General features: G+C 38.2%; 1 protein-coding gene across 1 annotated transcript; it reads right to left on the bottom strand.

Annotated features, from left to right (window-relative positions):
- Positions 1-882: 882 nt before the first annotated feature.
- Positions 883-27,466, bottom strand: akt2 (v-akt murine thymoma viral oncogene homolog 2). Its single transcript, XM_056243849.1, has 14 exons — positions 27,066-27,466; positions 14,415-14,569; positions 14,114-14,242; positions 12,690-12,801; positions 10,647-10,794; positions 8,306-8,437; positions 8,154-8,219; positions 7,992-8,060; positions 7,767-7,889; positions 7,467-7,595; positions 5,327-5,541; positions 5,158-5,245; positions 4,182-4,284; positions 883-2,482 (listed from the first exon to the last, which is right to left on the bottom strand). The coding sequence occupies exons 2-14, from the start codon at positions 14,458-14,460 to the stop codon at positions 2,403-2,405; spliced, it is 1,440 nt and encodes a 479-aa protein (XP_056099824.1). The 5' UTR covers positions 14,461-14,569; positions 27,066-27,466; the 3' UTR covers positions 883-2,402.

Here is a 27,466-nt window from a genome sequence, read left to right as displayed (position 1 = left end):
ATATTTGAATACTTTTGCTGTCCACTAGGTTAATTTCACACACTGTTTGGGTTAGTAAAAGAGGCAGACATACAGTTTTTGGTAAAAGAATTTACTTGCATGAATGTCCTAATAGCAAAGCATAACCCATAGCACTCTGTAGCAAAAAAAAAAAAGAAAAGAAAAGTTTGCTGACATATTTCAAGTTTCCCCTAACGTTTGCATCCCCAGCACTAAAAAAAAAGCAAACTGTGCATCAATGATGACATTCGTGATTGTTCATCACATTCAGAACAGAACAGTCGATGGTTAAAAGTTGCAAAATAATTTCACTTCAAAGCTGATTTGTCCAACAGGTAGGTATATACACACACAAGAAAGATGGGTGAAACCACTACAGCAGACCAGTTCAGATCTTTGCCCCTCATGTCTCACCCAAAAGTTTTTCTTAAAAACTGTATTTGAGCATCATTAATGGTGTGAACGAGAGTGCACAATTGTTATTCATGTACGGAGCAATGTATTATTTAATGAGACAGGCAAATGGCACCATCTAGCGGTCTCTCTCGGTCAAGGCAACGAGGGCTGTTTCAAAACCTAGACGGGCAATCGGGCATGATGCGTTTAAGACCCGTAGAAGCACTTCAGTTCGGCCCTGCTGTTGAAACCAGTGGACCTTCCTGTATGAGTAAGTCTATGGAGGAGGGATGGTAATATATATCATGTTTAAACAAGAAGGATCGTCATATCTTAAAGGAGGTTTTTCATTTCCCGTTGCAAATATATACTGTGACTACCTTATTACACACCCACACATGCACAAATGAAGCACACACTCACACAAAATGGAAAAATGGACAAAAGAAACGAACAAACAAAAAGAAAAACTTTACTACTGTAATATATATTTTATATATATTTTATGAAGACAATTTAATTTCAGGGAGTAGGTGAATGGAACAAAAATATGAAGGAAAAAAAAATGATCCAAATAAAATGATGAATAAAATAAAAACAAAAATAGTTTGATGTTCCTTACATGAAGAATCTTTAAAAAGGCAAAAGAAGAAAATAACACCTCACACATCTAAGCGGTGTGTTGTGACAGCTTCTGTCTGGAGAAGCACGCCTACCTTACACATCTGGAGATCAAGTAGAACATTTCCTCTCAGACATCCTAACCATTTTTTTTTCTTGCTGCACTAATAAAAAATAAAAAAAGGAGAAATGAAAAAAGTGTCAAGGCTGCGACAACAATGGCGTGGCACGCAGGTACGCGTTTCCACCGTTTGCTACTTTAAGCAGTCAGGCACGCTGACGCAGTAGCTATTGCAGTTAAATAACAGGACAAAGGACATTTAAATCCTCTTTTTTTTCTGGTTGTTGTTGCCTGTACATTTGTCTCTAAACTTCAACATCAATGCCTGCGAAACTGTTGAGAGAATGAAAACAACATGATGGAGAGTTTCTATGATACACTGACCTTGGAACATCAAGCCTCTGGGGCAGCGGATGAAAACTGGAAAAAGGCCTCTCCAGAAAGCCGGTTTCAAGGTTCCCGCTTGGGGAGGAAACCACAACCTCCCTGTTAACATGCTAGAGATGTCTTCCTCTCTCTTCCCTTTAAAGCACAAACATTTTCACATCTATAGTGTGTGTGTGTGTGTGAGCCTCCAAATCCCTAACAATCCCACCCCGGTCCACTACTCAACGTTATGCCCATGTACAAAAATTGAAACAAGACACACAGTTTAAGAAGTAGATTTGAGAACACGCATCCGTCCGTCCGTCCGCACACGCACGCACAGCATTCGGTAAGCTACCCAGGCAGAGAAACAGCACTATTCCTTTCGGTGTTACCCCATCGTCGGTCCTCCCGCTGTAAAAACACTATTGGTAACAGCTAGTTCCAGAAAGAGCACTTGTACAATTGCAGAAATATGGCTTTAAAACTGTAACAATCAGTGGGGGAAAAAGTCCAAATTGTTTGATTTCTTTTGTCCCCACAAGATGATTTAGAGCGTGTTCAATATTTGTGTTTACAAGAGGCTTTAGTCCTGTAGTCCAGTGTTGAGTGTGAGCGTGTGTCCTGAAACCTGCTGGTGCTGAGCGGTGTTCTCGATGGTACTTGATTGGTTGAGATTTATTCAGTGATTGGTGGATTGTGTTGCAGTGTGTAGTGTCAGGCTACGATTGGCTGGATGGAAAGCCAATTGTAAACCAGGACTGACCAGAGGGTACCACCTGTTCGAGATCATTCACAGATGCCGTACTCCCGCCTAGAACCCGCTTCCTCAGAAGGCTTGGGTTGCTGGTGCACGTGTCCTTGTACGAGTTTGCGTTTGTGTATGTGAGGGGCGTCCGGTTTGCTGGTAAGGGTGAGAGAGTGGTGGGGAGGGGAAGGGAGGGGGGGGGTGGTGTGGTCACTCCCGCACACTGGCTGAGTAGGAGAACTGCGAGAAGTGTGTACGTGTATCTGGGTCCTCTGCATCAAGACTGTCATCTGCAAGCAACGGAGACACGGGCCAATGGAAAAAAAAAACAAATCAGTTCATCAAGTCATTTATTTGATTCATTGTTAACTATCACTACTATTATCTCTGTCTAAATGTAAGTTATTGATCTTATTGTGAACAAATCATCCGTGCAGAGGCTTCATTTTTTTAATGTTTAACCATTGATACGCAAATTTCTAAGGCCTCTTAAGTATCAACATGATTGAAACTTTGCTGAAAAACCTGTTGTACACACTATTAATCAGACAAAACTAAGCATGTAGAAGATTATTTACTTTAGCTTTATAGTTTACTTTAACAACTAAAAGGCTTTTAGTATAATAAACAAAACTGAGTTGTAAAGGTTTTTTAATAGAATTATATTTCTACACCTTTTTGGTTTATGTTTCTACACCTATTTGTTGTGAAATAGTAACACGGTAAAATAGTCTATAAATAGTCTATAGGGCCTAAATATTTAGCCGAAACGATGGCTGTAATAACTCCTCTGAGTCATTTTATTCTAGCTATTGAGCTATGGACATAGCATAGCTTTCCTGAGGTAAACATGACATGACATGTTTTATTGACTTCTATCCGCTGTTGATTACATGAGACCAGATACATTCCAGTAAGTTGTACTGTATCTTTCAACATGCCTTCTGAAGTTCATTCATGTTTCATGTTTTTTTCTGAGGACATGTCATCAACAACCGTTAAAGTTATGATGAATGGCAGGTAATATCCAGCATGATGTGTGTTTTGAAACCAGGGAAAATATAAATGTTGTATATAAATATACACAAGTTAGTATTGTGGTTTTATGTAGGAACACATGAACAAAAAAAAAATTTCTGATTCTTTTTGGAGTGAATCAATTCGGTATTTTCTCCCCGTTTTTTACGCCCTGACAGCGAGTGATCCATTACGCCATAAAGAGCACCACAACTACATTTATTCTTTGAATTTCGTGATAAAAATCAACAGAATTTGAAAGTTGAGACAAACCTTCTATCTGCATTATGTAATGGGCACTTCCGATAAAGGTAACATATAGCATTACAGATAATATTATAAGGAGAATATATATTATAAGGAGTGACAACTGATATTTATACACATTTTATGCAAGTAGTGTATTATACTGTTGTAAAGATCTAGTTGATTTACGTTGCAAGGTATCAGAATTGCATATTTGGGTCTCAGAATAACGCGTCTATGATTCTGAACAAAAAAAATAATTTGGGGGGGGGGGGGGGGGGGGGGGGTGGGGGGGTGGGAAGAGTTCTGGGGTTTAAATGTTTAATAAACCATTCTATAAAAAACAAAACAAAAAAAACATTTCTGACCTAATTCATATGTCAGGGTTAATTAAATTGTCATAACTGGATCTTCCGGTGAGAACGACAGACTGTTGATGTATGCTGGACTTCTCCAATCAAATAAACCCTGCACCTTTAACCCTCCACTTTTGGGTGCAATGTCCACCTCGCAAAATCCAATAAATAACCACCCTACATTTTTTCTTTTTTCGATAATCCGTTATACATAAATTAAATATTTGTCTTTTTTATTTTACATATCTCCATCACTATTTGGAGTTATTTTCCACAGAGTGGCTCCTCCGATGTAACTCCTTTTCTCAAACACACAGAAGAGTTGTGACTCCTCATGCAGACAGGCAGTGAGGAAGGATGAGGTACTCACATTGGTCAGGTGGCGTGACAGTAATGGTCTGTGCAGTGAACTCGTCGTCAAAGTAGCGTGTGTCTGTCTCTGAGGTCACTTGTGGCTTGAAGGGTGGGATGAGCTGCAGTAAACAGGAGGAGAGAGGCGAGTCTGAGAAAAAAACTCTAGAGAGCATTGGGTTTTCACACATCCCTCATTAGCCGCATGCAAAGATCAGCATAAATGACTGTTCAATGTTAAATGTCTTTTGAACTACTAATAAACACGTTTGGTTTGAGGGTAAAGCTCTGATCACACACGCTGATGAACCCCATTTGAACAAATTTTCATTTTCATTTCCAAATTTTCATATATTTTCCCTGGTTATTTATTAAATGGGATGCACCCCATGTGAACACGAACGCAAACAAGATTTTAGAGCATTTGTCAAAGACGTTGGGTGAGTCTCAATCAGCTCCCTAGTTCAGTAGTCAGGGCACTGATCAGGGTGTTGGACATTTTAAGGGCCGTCTCATTCCTTCCAGGGCACCGAAACATTCTCTCCCAAAAAAGACCCACAATGCACTGTGAAAACCATAGAGTCAACTCACTACACATAGCGACATGCGATAGATGTTTTAAAAAATACAAACCATTATTTTTCAGCATAAACATACATCGCTAAACAGGTAATAAACGTAATCTAGCTAACTTTTTAAATTTATTTACAGCTGAAATGTTGCACAATGTAACAAGCAAAGTATTTATCATAAAGTTCTTTAAATAACATTACAAGTAATGTCAGAAAGATGACGCTGGATATAGAGTCATCAATGTCCCCATGTGTAGTGAGCCAGCTTCCTTTACTGTCCTTACCAGTGCCCAAATTCATGAACACGATATACTGACTTACCAGTTTGGGAGCTGACTGAGATGCACCCATTAACAGTGCACTCTCAACTTGTGATGAATTCATCTGATGAATCGGTTCTCTCACTGTCTTAAACTCTTTTACCTTCTTTTGAAGGACATCTTGCCAGTTCATGGAATTGAAGAACTTGTGTGTCATCACTTCTTTGGCATCTTCAGGACTTCCTCCAAGCCTTGAAAAAAACCAATTCATGTTATTAAAACATACACAAAATCTTCTTTACAACAAAAGTAGAAACAGACGCTCTTCTAACCTCTGTTTGGGGTCTTTCTTAAGCAGGCCGGCCAGCAGGGCCTTAGCCTCGGGCGAGAGGTTTCTAGGAAAGCGAATCTCCTCCATTAAAATGAGCTCAAACAGACGCTCGTGGTCCTGGTTATAGAATGGCAGCCGACCACACATCATTTCATACATGACCACTCCCAGACCCCACCAGTCCACCGCACGGCCATAATCGTTGTCTTCTAATACCTACAGCAAAGAGGAGGAGATGAAAAAGGGAGCATATAAATATATATACTATTGAGAGAGAGAGAGAGAGAGAGAGAGAGAGAGAGAGAGAGAGAGAGAGAGAGAGAGAGAGAGAGAGAGAGAGAGAGAGAGAGAGAGAGAGAGAGAGAGAGAGAGAGAGAGAGAGAGAGAGAGAGAGAGAGAGAGAGAGAGAAAAAACAAGAAGCTGAAACAAAAAACTCTTTAACATTAGGTTTAGTATATTAAGGTCCAAGAAGCTAGTGCTTAAATGCAACAAGAAATGGCTTTTACAAACCATTTTGTGTATTTCTGAGTGACAAGACCAATAAATAAAAAAAAATAAAAAAAATAACCAGGTTCACCCTCTAGCTTACCACCACTTTCCCAATTGAAACATCTTATTTGGAATTATTGCCAAACCTTTATTACATTAAAGGTGCAGTCTGTAATATTGACAGCTATAGCGGTTGAAATGGGTACTGCAGTCCAAATTCAAAATATTGGAGAGTTGTTTTTCCCGCCCCCTCAGACTCAACGCTCATGCGGGTTGCGAGTTTGATGACACATAACAGGAGCGAGCGCAATTGACACTAAAAAGCCGAGGAGACTTACGCACTAATTTAAAGAGTTGATTTATCCACGTTTTAATATTCTCCCATTCAGAGATTTTTAGATGGATGCCGAGGGTTTTTTAGGGCTGGTAGAATATGCTATCTCTGACCCAGCTTGTTTGCTGGCTTCCATTGCTGCAATATGCTGTGTTTTCCACCAACTGGCAACATAGTCGAAATACTATTGGGTAAACTGGCAGCGTGAGGTATCGCACAGACCAAAACAAAAACATTCCGACACGGAACGCACATTTCAAAGTAGAATAACTGGCTATAGCATTGTTTCTCAGAGAAACGACTAGTGTAGTCAAAAGTTGAAATTTTAAAACTGACGCTTTGAGCGTTGTTGAGCTGAATCGTAAACGCCTCAATTGGCCATTTTGTTCATGCGCTCAACGGATATGTCTATGATTGGCTACAATGATCAACGCACTGAGAAATTATAACATGGGAAAAGGCCTGGGTAATATGATCAGGCAAGAGCTAGGACCCAAGTTAGCATTGGAGAAGCTTTCCAGCGCTGGAGAGACATTAGAGAGCGGGAAGGCCTGAAAACAGATGCCGATGTTGCTTCCTTCTGCTTGATACTTGACTAACATTGGTTTTGCCATGTTTAACAGAAACAAGATATGATGTTGTTATAAAATTAGCTGTAGTGACGGGACAGTCTGATGTGCCAGCTGTTAGTCGTTGACTGTGCTGCATAGTGTTATTTTGGGGGCGGAGCAATAAAGAGAGGGTTGTGTTTGTTTGGGTGTTGAATTTCAGAATCAACAATGTTTCTCAGAAATTGCATACTGCACCTTTAACAAGCAGTAAATTATTGTGTCAAATACTGGAAAGATTTTATGAAGGCTGGATAACTACAACAGCACCTTAAACCATAATTAGCTATTTGATTATTGGTTAAAATCAACGACGGAAGCTTACTAAGATTACTTTTTCTTTTTTTTTTTGGAACAACATGCACTGATTTGTGAACAATGAGAATACACAGAGAATAACAGACTGATACATTCTATTTACAAAGCATCTTTTTTCTGCTAGCCAAAAGAGCAATTCTGCCAAATTTTCAAACCACCAATGTTTTTTTTCTACAGTGGTTCTAGTTAAAAAAAAAAATGAATTAGTTGTTTTTGAATATTGTAAATAAAAAACATTGTGCCTTTAAAACATTAAAAAACATTATCATGGGTCAGAAAATGAGAAATTCAGAGATGAGCCTGATTTAGTGTTTTTCCATCTTAATCTGGTACCAAACTATGATCTATAAATTGTTTGAGAAAACATGTTAATGGAGTGAGTTGGCAGTACCTCAGGAGCAAGGTACTCTGGGGTCCCACAGAATGTCTTCATGGTGGCCTCATTAGTAATGCCCTCTTTACACAGGCCAAAGTCTGTGATTTTAATGTGACCATCTTTATCCAGCATTAGATTCTCCAGCTGCAGAGAAAAACGCAATTCAAACAGAATTAGGAAATCTGTCATTAGTGGTAAAAAAGGAACACAGACTTCATGCCTTTGTGGTCTATGACACAATTACATGACATCCTTTCCCAACACAATTCATAAACTATTTTCACAATAATTACACAGCACATAAAAGGAGAAAACCTTTAGGTCCCTGTAGACGACATCTTTAGAGTGCAGATACTCCAATGCAGAAACAATTTCAGCCCCATAGAAGCGAGCTCTATCCTCCGTAAACACACGCTCTCGAGACAAGTGGAAGAACAGCTGGGAACAAGTAAAAAGGAGACACAACAGAATTTTAAAAGAGACAGAATGGTGAAGGCTTTTTTAGTTTGTTTTTGTAATGGGCGAGAGGATGTGACAAACCTCGCCTCCATTTGCATACTCCATGACGAAACACAGACGATCTCGTGTCTGGAAGGCGTACTTTAGTGTCTGTAGTCAGAAAGATTTATACATTTGAATTAAATCTAAAACCAAGATAATTGTGCAATAAAAACAACAAAAAAAACTAAGAGATGGACATACTGTAAGGAATGGGTGCCGTGTGTTCTGCAACACTCTGCTTTCTGTGATTGTGTGTGCGACCTCGTCCTGAAACAGACACATACGCCACCAAGTTATTAATATAAAACAAATCATTCATGAGCATTTTAAACTTTGATTTGTAAGGTGCCCACCTTAGCAATGATGACCTCTTTGCGTAGAATCTTCATGGCGTAGTACATGCCAGTAGCCTTTTCCCTCACTAGAATCACCTTTCCAAAAGTGCCTTTACCCAGCAGCTTTAAGTAGTCAAAGTCACTCATTGTCTGAGGAAGAAGAAGAAAAATCTAGTTGAAAAGTTTATTTTATATGAATTAATTCAGTTATACACCTGAATTGAATTACAGTCATGCAGATCTGAATCATTGCATACAAAAACAATTAAATGAAATAAACGTGCCCCATTATGCTTTTTCGGATACATTTCATGCAGTTTGTTATATAGCTGTTTGTGAATGTAAAAGGTCAGCAAAGTTTCAATCCTGCAACGAGCTGTCAGTAACTCCAGTCTTACTTGTAACAAATTTGCATAATGCTAGCCTTAGGGCTGTGCATCAGCAACAAAGTCACGATACGATACATATCCCGATACAGGGGCCACGATATGATATATATCACGATACGGGTCTGCACTAAATTTGACCTCATCTTTCTCAGCAAGGAGTTGGTAACATTACTGTTTTTGAAGCAATTAAACTCACCGCTTCAGTTAGAGAAACGCGCCGGCACAGACTGAGGTAATTCTCCCTCTCTCTTTCAGGCCCGTAAATAAACACTGACTTGAAGTATTACACTTTTCTGTGAATAGAATATCGAACTGGAAATCGATAAACTTCAAGCTTACAGGTGTTTTCAGAAAGCCAGTGCTTTTATCCACAGTAGAGACAGAGTGTGTGCACATGGTTGCCAGGTTGAGAAAAATAAGTAAAACACTTAGCAGATATTTCCGTATTGCGCAAGTGTGAAGCTCTGATTGGGGGATTACATCTCGTGATATCAGGCAACCCCAGTTATGTTTCTCTGCGGGCCAGATTAAACCTTGTTCTAGCCTATATATTATGTTCTATTCATTAATTTTTAATTGAACCGTTTCAGACACTGTGAGAAAAGAGGTGGTGCTGCAATGTATATTATGCAGGGATGCAAACACATGTATGGTCAAAAAAGAGAGAGGTAATCGAAGGCCTCGCCCTGCGGAAAATATCCAGATACTTACATTGCCACCAACCCCTGCCATCCCCGGCCCACCCCTAGACACATATAGTAAATATGTTCACTTTCAGCCTTTAAATCATTTTTCAAAAAAAATAAATAAAAAAAAATGGTTTTATAAAAAGACAAACCTCACATATTTCAGCCTTTAAATCATTTTTCACACAAAAAGGTGTTATAAAAAGATAAACCTCCCGTATTTCAGCCTTTACAGTAAATCATTTTTATAAAAAGAATGAGTAAAAAAAAAATTACTTGACATTAATGCACATTAGCTTATCTTTTATTATTAATAGTAAAATTCGATCCGATTTTCCCGTGGCGTCTGTCGTTGCTAAGCATCCATGCACTGCGCTCTCCACAACGAAAAAAAGAAGTTTTAGTACCTAATAGATTTTCACCACCGCAAAACGCTTTCTGTAGCTCTGCTAGAAGATTTATTTACAGAGAAGAGAAAAACACCGGTGGTGTTTGGGCGCACCCCCCATCCTTCACGTTTACTGAGCTTTCAATGGTGGTTGGTTCTTATCACATGAAATGCGGTGTGCTTGCGGCATTCTGAAAAGTTGAAGAGTTTTCATCTCGCAGCGCCTGGAAAAAATCGCTTCAATTATGAACGCGCTTGCCGCACGCCTTGAAATAGCGAACTTGAGAGCGCAAAAGACACAATATGTGAACGGCCCTACGTCGTTTATTTAGTCTCAACTCGCGCACAGGATACGAGGGCAAAAAAACAGTATACACGCGCAGAATGCCATCCACGCGCGGGCGCGTTTCTGCACAGTGAGCTCGCACGATGCCATCCACAACGATGAAGAAACACTAGTGGTTCACGCTTGCGCGCATACTGCTGTTTTGGCGCGCAGTGTTCTGATTTGCTTATTTCCTATTTACTTGTTTGGTGGAGGCAATCCAGAATTACTGTTGGCTTAAAAATGTAAGTGTTTTTTGACCTTGGATGCATGTAAACCTATTGTAGAAAACCTCCAAAAAAACTCATTTTTACTCTTAAAAAGATTATCTTGTGTATTACATGGCTACTACATGATGATAACTGGATATGAAATACTGATATAAGATACAATTCTATTATTTGACAAGAGAGTGCAAGGTGAAACCAGAGACATGAAATTAGGAATGAAATTTCTATGCAGGAAATTGGTTGCTTGGGACAGCAGTCAAATGGGGCGGTTACTTAAAGAGAAGTGAATCATGTTACCCAAACAACCAGAATGTGGCTGCACGTTGAGGCAAGGCACTCACCACTTTGGTGCGGGATTTTGCGATCGCAGCCTCCATCCCCTCCAGGCTGTTGTCTCCAGGGGAGCCAAAGTTGATGTCCATTGGCTCCTCCTCTTCCCGAGACTTGAGCCCATTGGCCACAGCCTGGATGGCACGAATCCACTCCTCTCTGCATAGACATCAAGATGAAATCATATTAGTCATTCATTAAATCTAAGTAGCAAAGCAGGTTAGATTTCCTCTTGTTATTTTGTGTGATCCTACGCTGATCTCATATACCCGATTACTATCCTTTTGGAAGACTTGGGCTTTTTAGTCAAGAAATTACCTTAACACAAATCCTATTTCCACCGAAATGTTTTTCACCTACTTTACGGTTAATTTTAAATAGGGCTTGCACAGACTAGTCGAGAGATCGACTACTTCAACCACTAGTCGGCGCTGTTGGAAACAATCGACTACTCGAGCGCCCATTAACCATAAATGAATTCAAAATGCCGAACGTCACCAACAGACACCCCCACATCAGATGTGTGGAAGTATTTCATCAAGGATGACAAAAATATTGTAATTTGCCAACTCCGTTCACATATCGCACCTAAAAACGCTCCTTTCAACAAGCAATCGCGCTCCCATGCAGTGTTGCCAACTTTTCAGACCCCTTTAGCGACATTTTTTCAAAAAAGCGTCTAGCGACAAATTTAGCGACTTTTTGGACATACCTCAGTAACCTCCAAATATTGCCAGTACTGTCCTGTGAGCGCGAGGTCTTGCTTTCTCCGTCGTCACTCTCTCTAGCTGCGTCTACCCTATTGACCCCCATTCACCCTACGTGAATGAGCAGTGTTTTTCCACTGACTTATCTGCTTTTCTTTTGTTTTATATTTAAAGAATTTAGTTTGACCATTTTAATTTCCTTTCTTTTCTTGTTACTTGTAATACTCACCATCACAGAGCCTTATTTCATCTGGTTCCCGAACTCTCTCAATTCAGATAATTTTCCACATAGGCCTATAAAAAATGTAGTCATTCACTATATATCATATAGCTACTCGTTCTATTGTCTGACAAAAAAAAAAAGCAAATGAGAACAGCTTTATTTGACATTCGGCTATATTATATTATATTATTTAAATGGAGCATTAATTTAGAGAGAAAACACATTAGGCAGACATAACGCAAGTATGACGCGATGACGTCATTAACCATGAACTGCACTCTCTCCATGATGACGAGGAAGTATTAGCAAAGGATTAAAGTTTTTTTAGCCCTTGCATTAGCTTTACTACTAGATATATTTATGGAGATGAGAAATAAAAACCCGCAGTGAACAGCTATGATCAGCTGTTCGGCCGAGCTTTCGATGTTGTTACGGAAATGCAAGATTATCGTATGGTTTTTGTCTCATGACCTGCGGTGCGCTTGCGGCATTCTGAAAAGTTGAGATGTTTTCATCTCGCCGAGGCATATGCGCGCCTGGAAAAACGAGCGCGCCGCACCACATGCGCGTCGCGACCGTGTCTTTCTACTATGAGCGCGCTTGCCTACATTTGAAATAACAAACTTGAGCGTGCAAAAGAAGCGATATGTGAATGGCCCCTAAAAGCAGACATTGCGTCTGTAATGAAAGGCAAATAAACAGCTATTTATTTGGCTTTACTCATTTACATGAAAATTAAAATATGTAATGTCATAATTATAATGTTTTGAGAGTTTACTTATGTAATTGTTGCATTAGGCTATGAATTAATAAACATTTATTGATAAGAACTATTTCATGTCTTTTCCTTTACAGTAGCATGAACCACGAGTAGTCGAGCAACTCGAGTATTGTTTTGATAAGAAATCGACTAGCAGCAATCATTAGTCGTGCAACCCCTGGTTTTAAGCAACAGATAGTGAGTAATATCCTGTTTGGATTGGCAAAAATCCGGTTAATACAACCAAATCTGCTTTCCCAGTAAATACCGATCAACATCTCCTTAAGCTTTCTCTCTCTCTTCCATTCATTCAGTCATTCCAAAGACACTGATTCTAGCAGGACTCTCCATCTCATCTCCTCACCTTTCAGCATTGCTATCCACGTGGAAGGTGCGCTCAATAACAGTGGTCCACTGCAAGCAGCGGATGACAAACGTGTTCGGCCGAGGTCGTTCAGTCTTCATCAGCTGACACTCTGCAAAGGATTTTACAGTTTTAAAAAGTTTTATTTGGGTTTTAAATTTCTTGAATGGGTCAAAAAATTCTAAACACCATATATTAAAAGTGAACTGTGATTTGATCTGTGCCTCTTGCGGTCTTAATTGGGAGGTTCTTTTTGACCGAATACACAGTTTTCCAGGTTTGTGAGATTTAAACACCAGACCAACCAACATTGATAAAAAAAATTAAAAAAGTTACACTTTATTTTAAGGTATCCGTCTTACCGTGTAATTATACATTTAAGTACTACCGAGTAATAATAATTAACTACAAGTACTTACTATAGGGTTAGGATTATGTTAGCTCCATGTAATTAAGCACAATTTATAGTAATTACTATAATAACTACATGTAACGTGTGTAACAAATACACTGTAAAATAAAGTGTTACCAAAAAAAATTATAATAATGAAATAACTAAAACAAGTCATTTTAAAAATGAATTCTTTCATTTTTGGTCAAATTGTAGTTTATAGTTTGTATTATACTTTTCAAACACATGTAATGTGTGATTTGTGTGTTAAATGTGTAATTTCTGTGCCACTTTTGTCAAATTAAAGTTTATAAAAAGGTATTGTTGAACACTGACTCCATTTCCTATTGGTAAGACAAACGAATAAAGTTTTTGACAATTTTGAAAATGGAAAATACTCCAGCATTTACTAAATGAGTTATTCGTGCACATTTCATTTTTAAATTCATGTGCCCTTATTTTTTTAATCAAAATAACTTCCCCCTTTCTTTTTAGAATGTTTACTGGCGCGAGGGCGGGAGAAACTGTCAATCATATGAGATCACAGCAATAGCAGACAACAACGAGCCAATTAATTCCTGAAGAACAAAATCAAGTGTCAACTTTGGTCTTAAGCCAACTTTAAGTGCTAGATGACAGCAAGTGACAAATCTTAAAATAAGCAGAACCAATTCATGCAATATTGGCAGATGTAAATCAATTTATAAAACCAAACAAAACCCCAAAAAACTGCTGATATCATCGAATTGTCTATTATGGCGCATTTATTTATATATATATATATATATATATATATATATATATATATATATGCCATGTGATTGGTTGATTAGATAATTACATTAATGAGAAATTGAACAGGTGTTCCTAACAATCCTTTAGGTGAGTGTATATATATATATATATATATATATATATATATATAAAATACATCACTTGCATTAGCAACAGTTTCTGTAAATGATAATTGGCAAGTAAGAAATAATAAACCAAATAAGGGGTTTGCATGAAGTGAGGCAGCACTGTGACAGACCTGCGACGGAAAAGTTGTTAAGAGGCGGCTGATTGTGGTCTGACGTCTCAGGCTTCTCCTTGTAGCCGATGAAAGAGCCATCACTCTTTAGGATGAAATACCGGGGCCTCCAAGTCTTAATATATTCACCTGCAGACAGGAGGAGGAAGAGATACGAGGAAGTAGATGGCAAGAGGATGAAAGCATCACGGTGGGGTGGGGGTGTAAAGAAAAAGACAGACAAGGAAGACAACAAATCAGTATACAATTCAAATATATGATACATACTGTCCTGATGAATGAGTGAGAAAGCAGTGCTCACCTCTCTTGTGGAGCCAGCCCTCTCTGACGATGCTGACCTCGTTCATACTGGGTTAGGGGTGTGTGGGGCGTAGGGCAGGGTGGCAGGGAGGTTGGGGGAGGGGGAGCGTCGAGTCTCGGGTCAGGCAGACGTTAGTACCACAGAGCCAGACTCACCTGGGATCAAGGTAAATAAACTAATGTCAACCACAAAGTACAACACAGAAAGCACCACAGAAGCATTTCTATTGCTTATGTATAGCAAATAGAATTTATGAACAACATTAGAGTCCATTGTCTTTCGGTCAATGACCGTCTTTTTCCCACAGAATAAATATAATTATACAAGTTCGCAACACCATTTGTTGAGCAAATGACAGAATTCTCCTTTTTGGGTGAACAATACCTTAATAAAAGCATTGTGAATGCGAATTTATGTTTGTTATTATTATTATTGTGTCCAACATGGTTTCTCAACTGGTTTGGCCATGGGACCCATATTTCCCCATGGTCATTAAGCCACAACCCAAATTTTTAGGAATCGGAACCAAGCAAATTTATTTTTCAAGAGATGAAACATATGGACGCTGATCCTGATGAATTGAATAAACACCATACCCGCATACACACAACGTACAAGTTAGGTCATTTATTGGTACTTTTTGGTAATTTCATGACTTAGGCCTACTACATGCTCGTAATTTCATTTGCTCTTTTACAGTACACAGCGTGCACCTCCACATTTCCACGCAATTAAAAGTGCGTGCTTGAGTACAGTATAATGTCTGACAGGAAAGGAACGGGTTTTTTAAGGCCCTGTTTACACCTGGTATTGATGCGTTTTGGTCGATCGGATCACAAGTAATTGATGCTTAAGACAGGTGTAAACGGTCAAAAACTTTTTGAGCTTGTCCACTTTCGATCCACTTCCAGAGGTAGTCGAAAATGCATTTGACTGCATTGCTTTAATAGTGTAAACTCATGTGGTCAAATATGAAAAAGAGCTGATACTGACCTAAACATTGTGAGAAGTGCGCTAGACAGAGAGGACTTAAACTTTGTCGGACAAAGTTACAAAGCACAATGTTCTTTCACCATTCCTGATTTCTAACGTACTCACAGTGTTCGGCATGGTCTTGCAGCTATCAGAGTAGAAACGAAAGCAGATGTTCTCCATACTTTTTTCCATCATCTCCTTTTGTGTTCTATGTAAATTGTGCGTGCTTGTTTGTCCATAAGATCGTAAGATCTAGAATAACTCCTACGTTTACCTATCCATAGACCCTCTCCCCAAAGAACTCAGTACAGAAGTGGTTAAAAGTGGACAAAAGAGACGAATTTAAAAGCCAGGTGTAAACGTGTCTATCTCGTCCACTTGTGATCCGATCGACCAAAACGCATCTTAACACCAGATGTAAACAGGGCCTAAGGGTGAGAGACTTTCTTTCGTAACAAGTTTCGAAAATAACATTCGAATAATGGCACTGACATACAGTATAGCCTGACATCTCATCTGACCGCAGACACTGAATCAGGACAACGCATTTTTCTCAAACGCTTTACTTAAACTGCAATTGAAAGAAGAGTCAACAGCGTTCACACGTCTTTCAAAATAAAGTTTTGCATCAGAAAAACTTTTAGATTTACGGGGTTTATTTTGTTGTTGTTTCTTTGACTACACACTCCGCGACCCACTCAAAGCAAGCTTGCGACCAACTTTTGGGTCACGACCGACAAGTTGAAAAACACTAGCACATAAATGAAAGATTTTACACAAATGGTCACCTGACTACAGCTACAAGAATGCCACCTGTTCAGAAATGTTTGTAATGTAAACTTGACAAATGCAGCACTCAGCACTCTGTAACAGATAAGCCTCCATCTCTAAGGATTTCATATTTAACCGAAGAGGAACAGCTTAATTCATCTTACTGAATAAAACAGCGTCTTGTACACAATCCATTATCGAACTAACTGGGGGTAGGAGAAGAGGAATGATCATGACAAAGACTTTCTATGGAAACTTTCATTGGTATTATAAACTGCATTAATGAAAAAAAAGTGCTAAGTCATCATTATTTACATAAAAGTGTCTTTACATGTGGGATAAAGTGCTGATCAAAGATCAGGGTCAGATCCTGATGGATAATCAGTTTTTGGTCTTGCATATCTTGAAGATGATTTCATGAAGGCTATGGGGGTTGACAGCGAATCACCACCTTTTATTATAAAAGTGCTTATGTGAATAATGCAATATTCACCTCACGTTGGTCCTGAACTCTGTCACGAGTCCTAAAAAGAACGAGCAATTCAGTTCAAAAAGATAAGATAGACACTTTAATTTGTTATTATTAGACTTTGTAAGATGTCCAATTCTTTGAATGAATAATTTATTGTAACTAATAGCTATAATGAAATCAAAATATGAGAATTTATGATGATAAAATTACATGAATTTCATATTTAATATAAATAAATGATTATGCTTATGGTGATTATATGTATACGGCATTTGTTCTAAAAACCCTTTATCTAAATTCACTCGTGTGTGATTAAACTGACAACCGTTACAAAAAGGTTAGAACTTAATGTTACAACAGTTACAACTTAATTTGAATTTACAAATGTTTAACTTACGCTTGGGATGAAAGAGCAAAATAATCATGAAACCTACATTCCCTGTTCTTATTTGCAAGGCTTTTACTCTGATAATATATGTATAATGCAAATGCTGTGATTTTTTAAATCACAATACGTGTGAAGAGAATAACACAGACATGGGACAAGGATGAGCCTCATTTACCACAAAGTGTTTTTAAACCATTTCTGATGGGAAATGCGACAGTGCTATTCTATCACCATGGAGATGCCTATTAGACTGCAGTGAAGCCAGTCTGATCCACAGGTGAACACGCCACTCTGTACACCGAACAAGACAAGACACCTGCTGTTTTCAGAATCAACATTAGAAAGAACATGTTTTGTTCTGCATAAAGCCATGCTCAAAATGACAATTTGGGAAAAGAATTGTTCATTCACATGAAAAAAATGTAATTGTCACTTGTACATGCAGAAGTTGACAGGGTATTGTGGATGGTTGCCAATGCATTGCTGGTAATTCTTTTTAAACTTCACAACACTGATTTGACAATGATTAAACTACTGATACGTTCTTTAGTGCGTTTAATTTATTCATTATTAATATTAGGGATGCACCAATACCCCTTTTTCAAGAGGTAGGCCGATACCTGTATTTAGACTGCTTTTGTAATTGCATATGTCATTTTTAAATATATTAGGTAGAGAAACCAAAAGAATATTGAATCATATTCATTGATTTCATTTGTTTAGCAAATATACACTCACCGGCCACTTTATTAGGTACACCTATCCAACTGCTCGTTAACACTTAATTTCTAAGCAGCCAATCACATGGCGGCAACTCAGTGCATTTAGGCATGTAGACATGGTCAAGACAATCTCCTGCAGTTCAAACCGAGCATCAGTATGAGGAAGAAAGTTGATTTGAGTGACTTTGAACGTGGCATGATTGTTGGTGCCAGAAGGGCTGGTCTGAGTATTTCAGAAACTGCTAATCTACTGGGATTTTCACGCACAACCATCTCTAGGGTTTACAGAGAATGGTCCGAAAAAGAAAAAACATCCAGTGAGCGGCAGTTCTGTGGGCGGAAATGCCTTGTTGATGCCAGAGGTCAGAGGAGAATGGCCAGACTGGTTCGAGCTGATAGAAGGGCAACAGTGACTGAAATAACCACTCGTTACAACCGAGGTATTAGTGTTGTCACGATACTAGAATTTCTAACTTCGATACGATACCTTGAAAAATATCGATATTCGATACCATTTTCGATACCACGGAGAAAAAACTGCCACAATATTAAGGGGGTATTTTTATTTATTTAAATCTAAATATAACAAGTCTAGAACATGACAATGAGGTATATTTTACATGAACAAAAATGTCCTGAGTTCTATTTGATTATATTTTTTAATTGGATCAGAGCTAACATGATGTATTTTTATAAGTTCAAGTCTGTGGCATTGTTCTGGTGCTCCACAGCACTGTTATCAAAGATTAAAATATACTGTAACAAAAAAGCACTTAACAGTATCAAATTGGAGGATAGAGAGTCAGTAATGTATAATAATAAGATTAAACATTCAATTTTAAGTTAAAGGCATGTCATTATTGAATTCAGAGATGCCATTGTCTAGCTGTTTAGTTTAATTAATATCTGTGTAATCAAATTGATGATAATCGCTAATGAAGGAAAATTGCAGAATTAAATAATATTTTTTTGAATAAAGTTAAATAGGCACCAGTTAATTTACATTTGACCACAGTTACAATATTTACTTGTCTAAGATTCCTCAGTCAGATTATGTTAACTTTAAGAATTTAAACGAGACAACACAGACTCTTATCAACAACAATACTAGGCCATCTTGGTTAATGTTTCAGAAAATAGAAAAGTTCAAATGAGAAGAGTTACAGTGTTTCCTTGAGGATTTTTTTTAGCAGTGGGGGCAGGTCTGTCCAAACAACAAACACCCCTGATGCTGAGCATATGCTGCTAAATAGTAGCCTACCCCTGGAGCCTGTTCCTTAAGTCTGTTTTCACCCATGTGAGGGATTATTGATAGTCAAACAATCTGCTGGGTGCCCGCAGCCCGCTCGCGTGTCCGCGCTATTCTCCGACATGCCCGCTCGCGGTGTGTAGCTCGTGTCCGCGCTATTCTCCGACATGCATCCGAGAGAAGTGAAAGTGACCGCTCGGCTAGTATCGATACTTCGGGAAACTAGTATTGGTACCGTTCAGATATTTCAGTATCGATATTTATCGAAATATCGATATTTTTGACAACACTACGAGGTATGCAGCAAAGCATTTGTGAAGCCACAACACGCACAACCTTGAGGCGGATGGGCTACAACAGCAGAAGACTCCACCGGGTACCACTCATCTCCACTACAAATAGGAAAAAGAGGCTACAATTTGCAAGAGCTCACTAAAATTGAACAGTTGAAGACTGGAAAAATGTTGCCTGGTCTGATCAGTCTCGATTTCTGTTGAGACATTCAGATGTTAGAGTCAGAATTTGGCGTAAACAGAATGAGAACATGGAACCATCATGCCTTGTTACCACTGTGCAGGCTGGTGGTGGTGGTGTAATGGTGTGGGGAATGTTTTCCTGGCACACTTTAGGCCCCTTAGTGCCAATTGGGCATTGTTTAAATGCCACGGCCTACCTGAGCATTGTTTCTGACCATGTCCATCCCTTTATGGCCACCATGTACCCATCCTCTGATGGCTACTTCCACCATGTCACAAAGCTCTAATCATTTCAAATTGGTTTCTTGAACATGACAATGAGTTCACTGTACTAAAATGGCCTCCACAGTCACCAGATCTCAACCCAATAGAGCATCTTTGGGATGTGGTGGAACGGGAGATTCGCATCATGGATGTGCAGCCGACAAATCTGCGGCAACTGTGTGATGCCATCATGTCAATATGGACCAAACTCCCTGAGGAATGCTTCCAGCACCTTGTTGAATCTATGCCACGAAGAATTGAGGCAGTTCTGAAGGCAAAAGGGGGTCCAACCCGTTACTAGCATGGGGTACCTAATAAAGTGGCCGGTGAGTGTATATTTCCTTCAGTCATTTTCATGCTTAATTTGCTAAGAAACTTTAATAGGTCTAGCCTGGCATAATACCTATGAATGTTGTCAATGTTTAATTGTAATTTTTTATTTATTTAAATATTAAATTTTTTGTTTACTGTATTTGATTAAATTTGACTGAAAGAGAGTATTATGTCTTATTATGTTTCTATCTTGTTTGGTAACCTAATGTTCAGGTGTTTGTATATCTTTAAAATAATAAAGCTTTTCAGAATCGTGACAGAACCGTTATCTTTATTCCAAGCAAAAAAAATCGTGATTCTCCTTTTAGCCAGGATCGTGCAGCTCTAGTTCACTTGTGATTTCGCGTCATTTTGTGTGCATTCATTTGGTGATGACTTTGGCGTTTTTTGAGCAGCATTTGCACACCCTGTCATTCTGTTGGCTATATGTGCCACTGCAGTAGACAAATATTTAAGTATTAAGGCTAACGATTAATAGATAGTTAATTTAAACAAGGACCGATTATGGGAATTTGTGTAAACTGACATCCCTAATTCAAATGATTCATTTAAATGGCTGATTCATCTAAGAATGTTAATGAGTTGTTTATGAATGGATCATTGAATCTTTGACTTGATCGATTCGTTCAGAAGGCTGAATTATTCAGTAAAAAAAACATGGCGGTATTGCTGTGAGATGCGCTATAGTTCTGCTGTGATCTTTGTTTGGAACAATTTTCGCTGCTGCAATAGAACAAAAACAGTCAATATTGCATCTAAAATGTAAGTGACTTCATATTAACTACCTGTTTATCGAACTGTTGTGTGAAATCAGTCTCACATTTTCAAACGTGATTCAGGAATTGGTATTCAGGAAAACAGCACTCTTGGTCATGTGATGTTACTCACTGTAACTCCATATTTTGTCCGGTCAAGCAAGTAAAATTCTTTCACTTGCTTCAAAAAATCCATTTGTCCCGGACAAGCATTAATAGCGACTCGCGGTCCTGCTATATACCAAGTTAATGGTTGCTGCCATAAAATTCAATCTTGAACCATTAGATGCCCCGTGTTAGATTTGATTGACAGATTAAAACATGATTCACAATATCTCTTTTTTTTGGTGCATCCTTTGTAAAAACAAAACAAAAAAAACAACCTTGCACCAAGGTATTATCTACTTAACCCTTTAAAACCAACGGGAGCGTGTTTGCGTGTCTCTGTTTAAGAGTCAATAGAAACTGAAACCAAATGGGTAGCACAATCATTCTTTTTGCATACAAAATCAGAGACGTTACACATTCAGATCAAGCCTCCAACATGCTCCTGTTGCGTTGTTTTCACTGTCTAATGAGTCTGCACAAATTGCGTAAAATTAGTTTATAATAAAAACAGCGCACAGGCTAACTAAAAACAAATATTTTGATTTCACATGGCGTTTTCACTCATAACTTCATGAAACACGCATGTGCCACACGTAGAATGGCACATCATTATTTACAGCAGATTCTTACGATTAAAAAGTGATGTAATATACTTGGCTAAAAACATGTCTCATCTCTCCGGGATGCAATGTGTTATCCAATGTTCCCAGAACCATCCATGCTTGTTTTCCAACATGGAATAACACAATAAAGGTATCATTTTAAAGTTTAGAAAGTCATCTTTTTAATGCATCTAACCATTTTTATCCACTCTTAACAAGTGCTGAGTAGTCCCTCTAAAGCGGAGTGTACCACCCCTGGGCGCCACCTAGCAACGAAAATAATAATAATAATCATATTTTTCAAAACTACTGCCTTGATCAACACAAAATAGGTGTCATCATTTGAAAGCTTAGAGTCTGAACTTCACAATGCATGTAGCCAATTCTATTACCTCCTAAGTAGTGCTGAGTTATTTGCTGATAAATGGGGGGAGGGAATCATAATTTATGAAATACTTTTTTGTACTATGTACTGCAATGTGTCAAAAACATCATAGATTCCTCCCTGAGTTATTGCATGTCGAATAAGAAAAATATGTACAATTATAATAAAAATTATAGCCTATATATTTTTGTCTTTTCTCAGCAGTTTCTCAGCATGAGAATATCCAAATGTATTGTCATTTTTTTAAAACTCAACCCTGCTATAGTTTTGGAGTTATGAGTCTTTACTTTTGTGTGTCAATCAGACAAAACAACACTAAATAATAGGGCTGGGTAAAAAATATCGATTTCTCGATATTAATCGATTCTCATTTTTACGAACCGATATCGATTCTTAAATCTCAAGAATCGATTAGCCATCCTATTTTCATTTGATGAATGACTGGAATATTGTAGCACGCATCCCATCCAATAAATCACAATAATCTTTGTGCTTTGTTACTATTGATACTAAATAAAGTCTCAAATTTCAAATTACGTCCATTTGCTTACGAAATTCAAAAACAAATACCGTTTTGGCGCTGTGGCGTGAGATCGCTCTGACTCAGCTCAGCTCAGATGTAGCAGCACATGATCTCATCCTCTGCCTTAATAATACTAGTTACAGAGTGAAATAAACATGAATGAGCATCTGAAAGTGTGTTAAAAGATAGAGTACAACTTATCAAAATCCGTATCATGTCACATGGAATCGCTCAATCAGTGTTTCAACCGTGGAAAGACGTCAGTAAAACAACTTGTAAACAATGTAACGTCACATTTACCTCAGAAAAAATATATCCAGTGACCATAAACTCGTTATCAGCTAGAAAAATTAACTCTAAAGAGCATTTTGCTAAAAATATGCACCATATTACATATTCAATATAATTTTTAATGTTCTTCGATATTTAATGCATGTTTGAATAAATCTGGCAAATTTTTATGACAGCCACCATTTAAATGTTTTTATTTCATATAACTTTACACTTTTATTTATTTTTATAATAATAATTTAAGTGTTTGTATAGCTACAAATCAGTTAATTTTTATCTTCAATATTATAGTAGGCTAATGAAGCCTAGTAGGCTACAACTGACTCCCATAGTTAGAGATTTGTTTTCCTTGATAAAATTTGCCATGTATTCAGGGTTTATGCAGGAATCATAGAGATGAATTTACTACCTTTTACTACCTTTTTTACTACCTCCAGAATATTTTATACTACCAACACGACATCAAGCAGCAGCCCTTTTTTGGGGGGTGTGGGAGGGGTATGCAAAGCACCACTTACTACTTACTATAAGGTATAAGTGTGACACTGTCACACACATCATACATATTAGGTACACTAATGTTTAATTGTGATCATTACAACAAAAAAAAACATAATTGACAATGACAATATTAGTGTCGAGTTGAGTTTCAGTTGTCCTTATCTTAACCCTAGCCCTCGAGTTATCCTAACCATAACGTTAGCCCTTAGCCCTAATAAGGTGAAGAAAAACCTTGGCACTTCTTAAAAACAAATGACACTTAACAACAATAAACATTAAAAAAAAAAATTATAATAAAGTGTGTCACATCACACACACTTACCCACAAACACACATTCTCACACACGCAGACTTAAGCAGTGAAATTACTATCCCAAAACAGCAATTTATTTCATCACATCTCTAAATGTGCTTCAAATATTGCACTGGTTTGCTGCTGAGATGGTGTGACGACAGCTAACCTTAAGTTGGCATGATTTGCCGTGATCTGTGTAGTGCTGCTAGCATCGCAAAACAACAAAATAGGGAGCTGCTCCCCCCTCACCCTCACCCGTTAAATATTTTCAATTAGGGATGCACCGATACCACTTTTTGCAGAACGAGAACGAGACCGATACCAATACTTTCATTTGTGGTACTCGCCGATATCGATACCGTAACCGATCCCTGAATTTTCACTGCATTTGTCATTTTTAAATGTATTAGTAGATAAACCAAAAGAATATAAATCATATTAGTTGGCTTAATTTGTTCATCAAATATATATTTCCTTTAGATATTTTCATGCTTAATTAATCCTTCTAAAAAGCATGCTTCTGTTTCTGTCACTGTTCATTCTATTACTCTATCATATTTTATCTTGCATTTAATAGCACAGCACATATTTAGAGCTGCTCCAGCAGGGCTCAGCGCTGAGATTGGGTCAGTGGTACAAATGTTTAGACACCAGTGAAATACCAGTTATTTAATCCAATTTTGATACTACAACAAAAACTACCAGCCCAATAAAAGTAAGCAGTCAGTAACAAAATAAGAAAAAATAATCGAATTACAAATAGGACAAATAAATACAATAGAACAAAGAAAAGCTACAAATGAAATAAACAGTGTTTTTAGAGTTTTTCGGTTAGATTGGTACATACATTTGAATACAGTAATCAAATGTCAAAAAATTGCATATTCATTATTGTATAAATTAAATATAGATGGATATTTTTGTAAAGTTGAAAAGGGTAGACCATTTAGTCAAGAGCAGTGAGTAATTTATTTGTCCTTTGTTTGATTAACATTAAAACACAGTAGCAGGTATATTAAAGTGCTGCCCCTTTAAGACCGAACGCACATTTGAACATGGCTACGTTCACATGAGATATTAACCAACTTTGTTTACTAGGATACTCGCCAAGACGGGCGTTTTTACATAATTTTGTGACGTGAAAGACAATTTTCAGTATTCGAGCGCTGAGGCGATGGTTTGCGGAGCGCGCGCTTTGGATGTTTGCGTTCATGGAACTTCTTGACCTGCACACGTCCAGTAATAATGTAGGGAACCATTTGTTATACATAAATCAGGTAACAGGTCATGTTTTACTTTACTTACATATACGATTTAGTTTTCATTCAAATAACACGTGCTGAGTGAACGATCAGGAGCATTCAACAGAAGTGCGCGCGCGCGCGCTCTCTCTCTCGTCAGTTAACGTAAATAATAAGCTAGATGACTCGTTTTAATCTTCTTTGCCATTGACATCCGACTGAACTACAAACTTCCCACTGATGTCTGTTTGAAGGGATGTGCTCGAGCTCGACCAGCTCGCGCGTCTGTGCCGCTGCGCGCTCAATCCACTGCTCGCGCACCACAGCTAATGTTACTATATTGCGTTTAATATTCCACTAATAAGACACATTTACGTCATAGACAGCCTTATTTTTTTGGAAAAAAATGGAAACTCATATTGAGGTGGTGATGAAAAATTTACTACCAAGTCAAATTGCATTTATTACCTTTTACTACCTTTCAAGGGCCTTAATTTTGGTAGATTCTTTTTACTACCGCGAGGAAACCCTGGTATTGTACCTGATATCCAAATAATTAATATTGAATCGGAATCGAATTGCAAGCTTGTGAATCGAAATCGAATCGAATTGTGAAATTTGTGTCAATACCCAGCCCTACTAAATAATGCATTCAGGGCTTAAATTGCATGAAATATTAATCTAAGAAGTAAAACTGTGTAAGACAATATTATAAGAGGTATTGTCAAAGAATCAATCTTGAATGGTCTTTTAATGATCAATCTGCCAGAGGAGCAAGAAATATATAAACTCCAGATATATTATATGCAAAAAAAAAATATATATATATATATATATATATATAATGTTTACCAGAAAATGGTGTTTTTTTAAGCAATGTGGTCAAAAGTCCAAAAAGCCCATCTCTGAGTCGCTTTAATTTTTGGTGTCTTGATATGGCTCCTATAATGCAAGTCTGTGGGATTTTGTCCTAAGTTTATCTATAGCTGATCACTTAGAAAACACATCTCCAGTCCTCCTCAGCAAGACACATATTTTGAGGGATCATTAATGTTTGTAGCACACACAGTGCAGGACAAAATGTATACTACGGTTGAACATTTAGCGTAAGGTGTTTGTTCAGACCTCTAACCCAATATAAACAGAAGTAACTGAAAGCTGTTTTTCTGCTTTTTCTATCATTGTTGTTGTGAGGCGAGTAAGATCAGTCTGTGCCAGAGGAGTTTCCTGGCATAGCAGTGCCTCTGGCACAGATCTGGCATGCTGTCCTATCACCATGGGCACAACACTGGATTATCCCTGCAAAATAAAATCCCCACCTTGTGACGCCCCTGCTAGTCCATTACACAACTGCTTAACACATGCACTGGCATTAAAAACACACTGACTGTCTCCAACGCTGGCATATACGTGCCGTGCATCTAGTGTGCGTGTATATCAGTTGGTCAGTGGTCTGACTGTTCCTCTTTTTCAACAACTCTCTCGCGCGCACATACGCACTTTGAAGTCCACAAGAGAAAGACAAACAAGAGCTGTGACCATTTCAACAAACTAATGATTACACATTTTCTGTGCCGAGTGGAATAATTCCAGACCGAGAAGTCCTAAAACTGACCCCTCTCAACCCCAATAACCTTCAGGCCTCATTTACACTCGCGCACTAACCTGGTGGATGCATTATTTCATATCTGTCAAACATCTGACCACTTCAAACATAAAAAAAGTTTACATATTTTACACACGCAAACAGAGTTGAACTCCACGTGGAACAGCATGGCAGCACTATTAATAAAACCAAAGGCGAAGTGGCATAAATTTGATTGATAATCCAGCATGTACAGCGAGTTCGTCCTATAACGTTAGATTCACATCCATTTGTGCAACGTGTAAAGGGCCTGATCGATCATTTACACTAATTCAGCTAGTCTTTTTTTATTTACCTAAAATAATGAGATTTTCGTCAAGACACAATAATGCACTTACAAGAAGATAACATGCAAAGACCCCGCGAGAGAGATAAGCATACGCGCCAAATGGGTTTAAATTGATCTATAAGCGTTATTTTAATTATTAAACTGATTTGTGAAGGGAAACGGAGAACAAACGTGGGTTATGACGGGAGATGATGTTTATCTATCCAGAAAGCACAAGAAACACACATTCGTAAAGAGATTCTGTCTGGTAATGTATCCCAATGGTCAACGGCACATAACATTTAAGTGCAATTTAAATATAGAGACTCGGGCTAGGCTAAACATCACGCTAGCCATCAATCATCGATGCACGCTTTAGTCCCTTACCTCCACTTTTATTCTCCTTCGTTGTTTTTGTCAACTGAAATGTAAAAATCCTCAAAAGCCCATGTAAGTGGACTGAAACGAGGGTATTTCGAGACGTGAAGTGTGTATTTATTCCTCTCGCGAGCTGCTGTGTATTGAGCTCTGCCAATGACCACTCAGCTGCCCCAAAAATAACACCACCCAACCGCCCGATTATCCTCACAAACCGCCCCTCAGTGGCCCAAAGCACGAGCCCGGTCGCCCAAACTCATCCCACAGCGCTTATCTGACGCGTTTAAGACTTTTAAAACCTCGTCGTGCCCGTCCTTTGTAGGTCTGTGAGCGATGTTACGGCGGTGGTAGTGGTGCTGGTATCGCGATTAGGCCTCCGTCTAGCGACTCAACGGGAGCACAAACAGGAA

The sequence above is a fragment of the Rhinichthys klamathensis genome, unplaced genomic scaffold, assembly GCF_029890125.1.
Source record: "Rhinichthys klamathensis goyatoka isolate OS25496 unplaced genomic scaffold, OSU_Roscu_1.1 h1tg000852l_1, whole genome shotgun sequence".
NCBI lineage: Eukaryota > Metazoa > Chordata > Actinopteri > Cypriniformes > Leuciscidae > Rhinichthys > Rhinichthys klamathensis.
Note: the sequence above shows the minus strand (reverse complement) of the source record. Positions and strands in the feature narration are given on the sequence as shown.

What these genes read in the sequence shown, in the direction of transcription:
- akt2 (XM_056243849.1), bottom strand. Translation starts at nt 14,460, where the DNA reads ATGAACGAGGTCAGCATCGTCAGAGAGGGCTGGCTCCACAAGAGAG. An exon ending in AAGAAAGACCCCAAACAGAG is followed by an intron (nt 5,246 to 5,326) that starts GTTAGAAGAGCG and finishes GTTTTTTTCAAG; the next exon opens with GCTTGGAGGAAGTCCTGAAG. An exon ending in AAGATGTCCTTCAAAAGAAG is followed by an intron (nt 4,285 to 5,157) that starts GTAAAAGAGTTT and finishes TGTTTACTGCAG; the next exon opens with CTCATCCCACCCTTCAAGCC.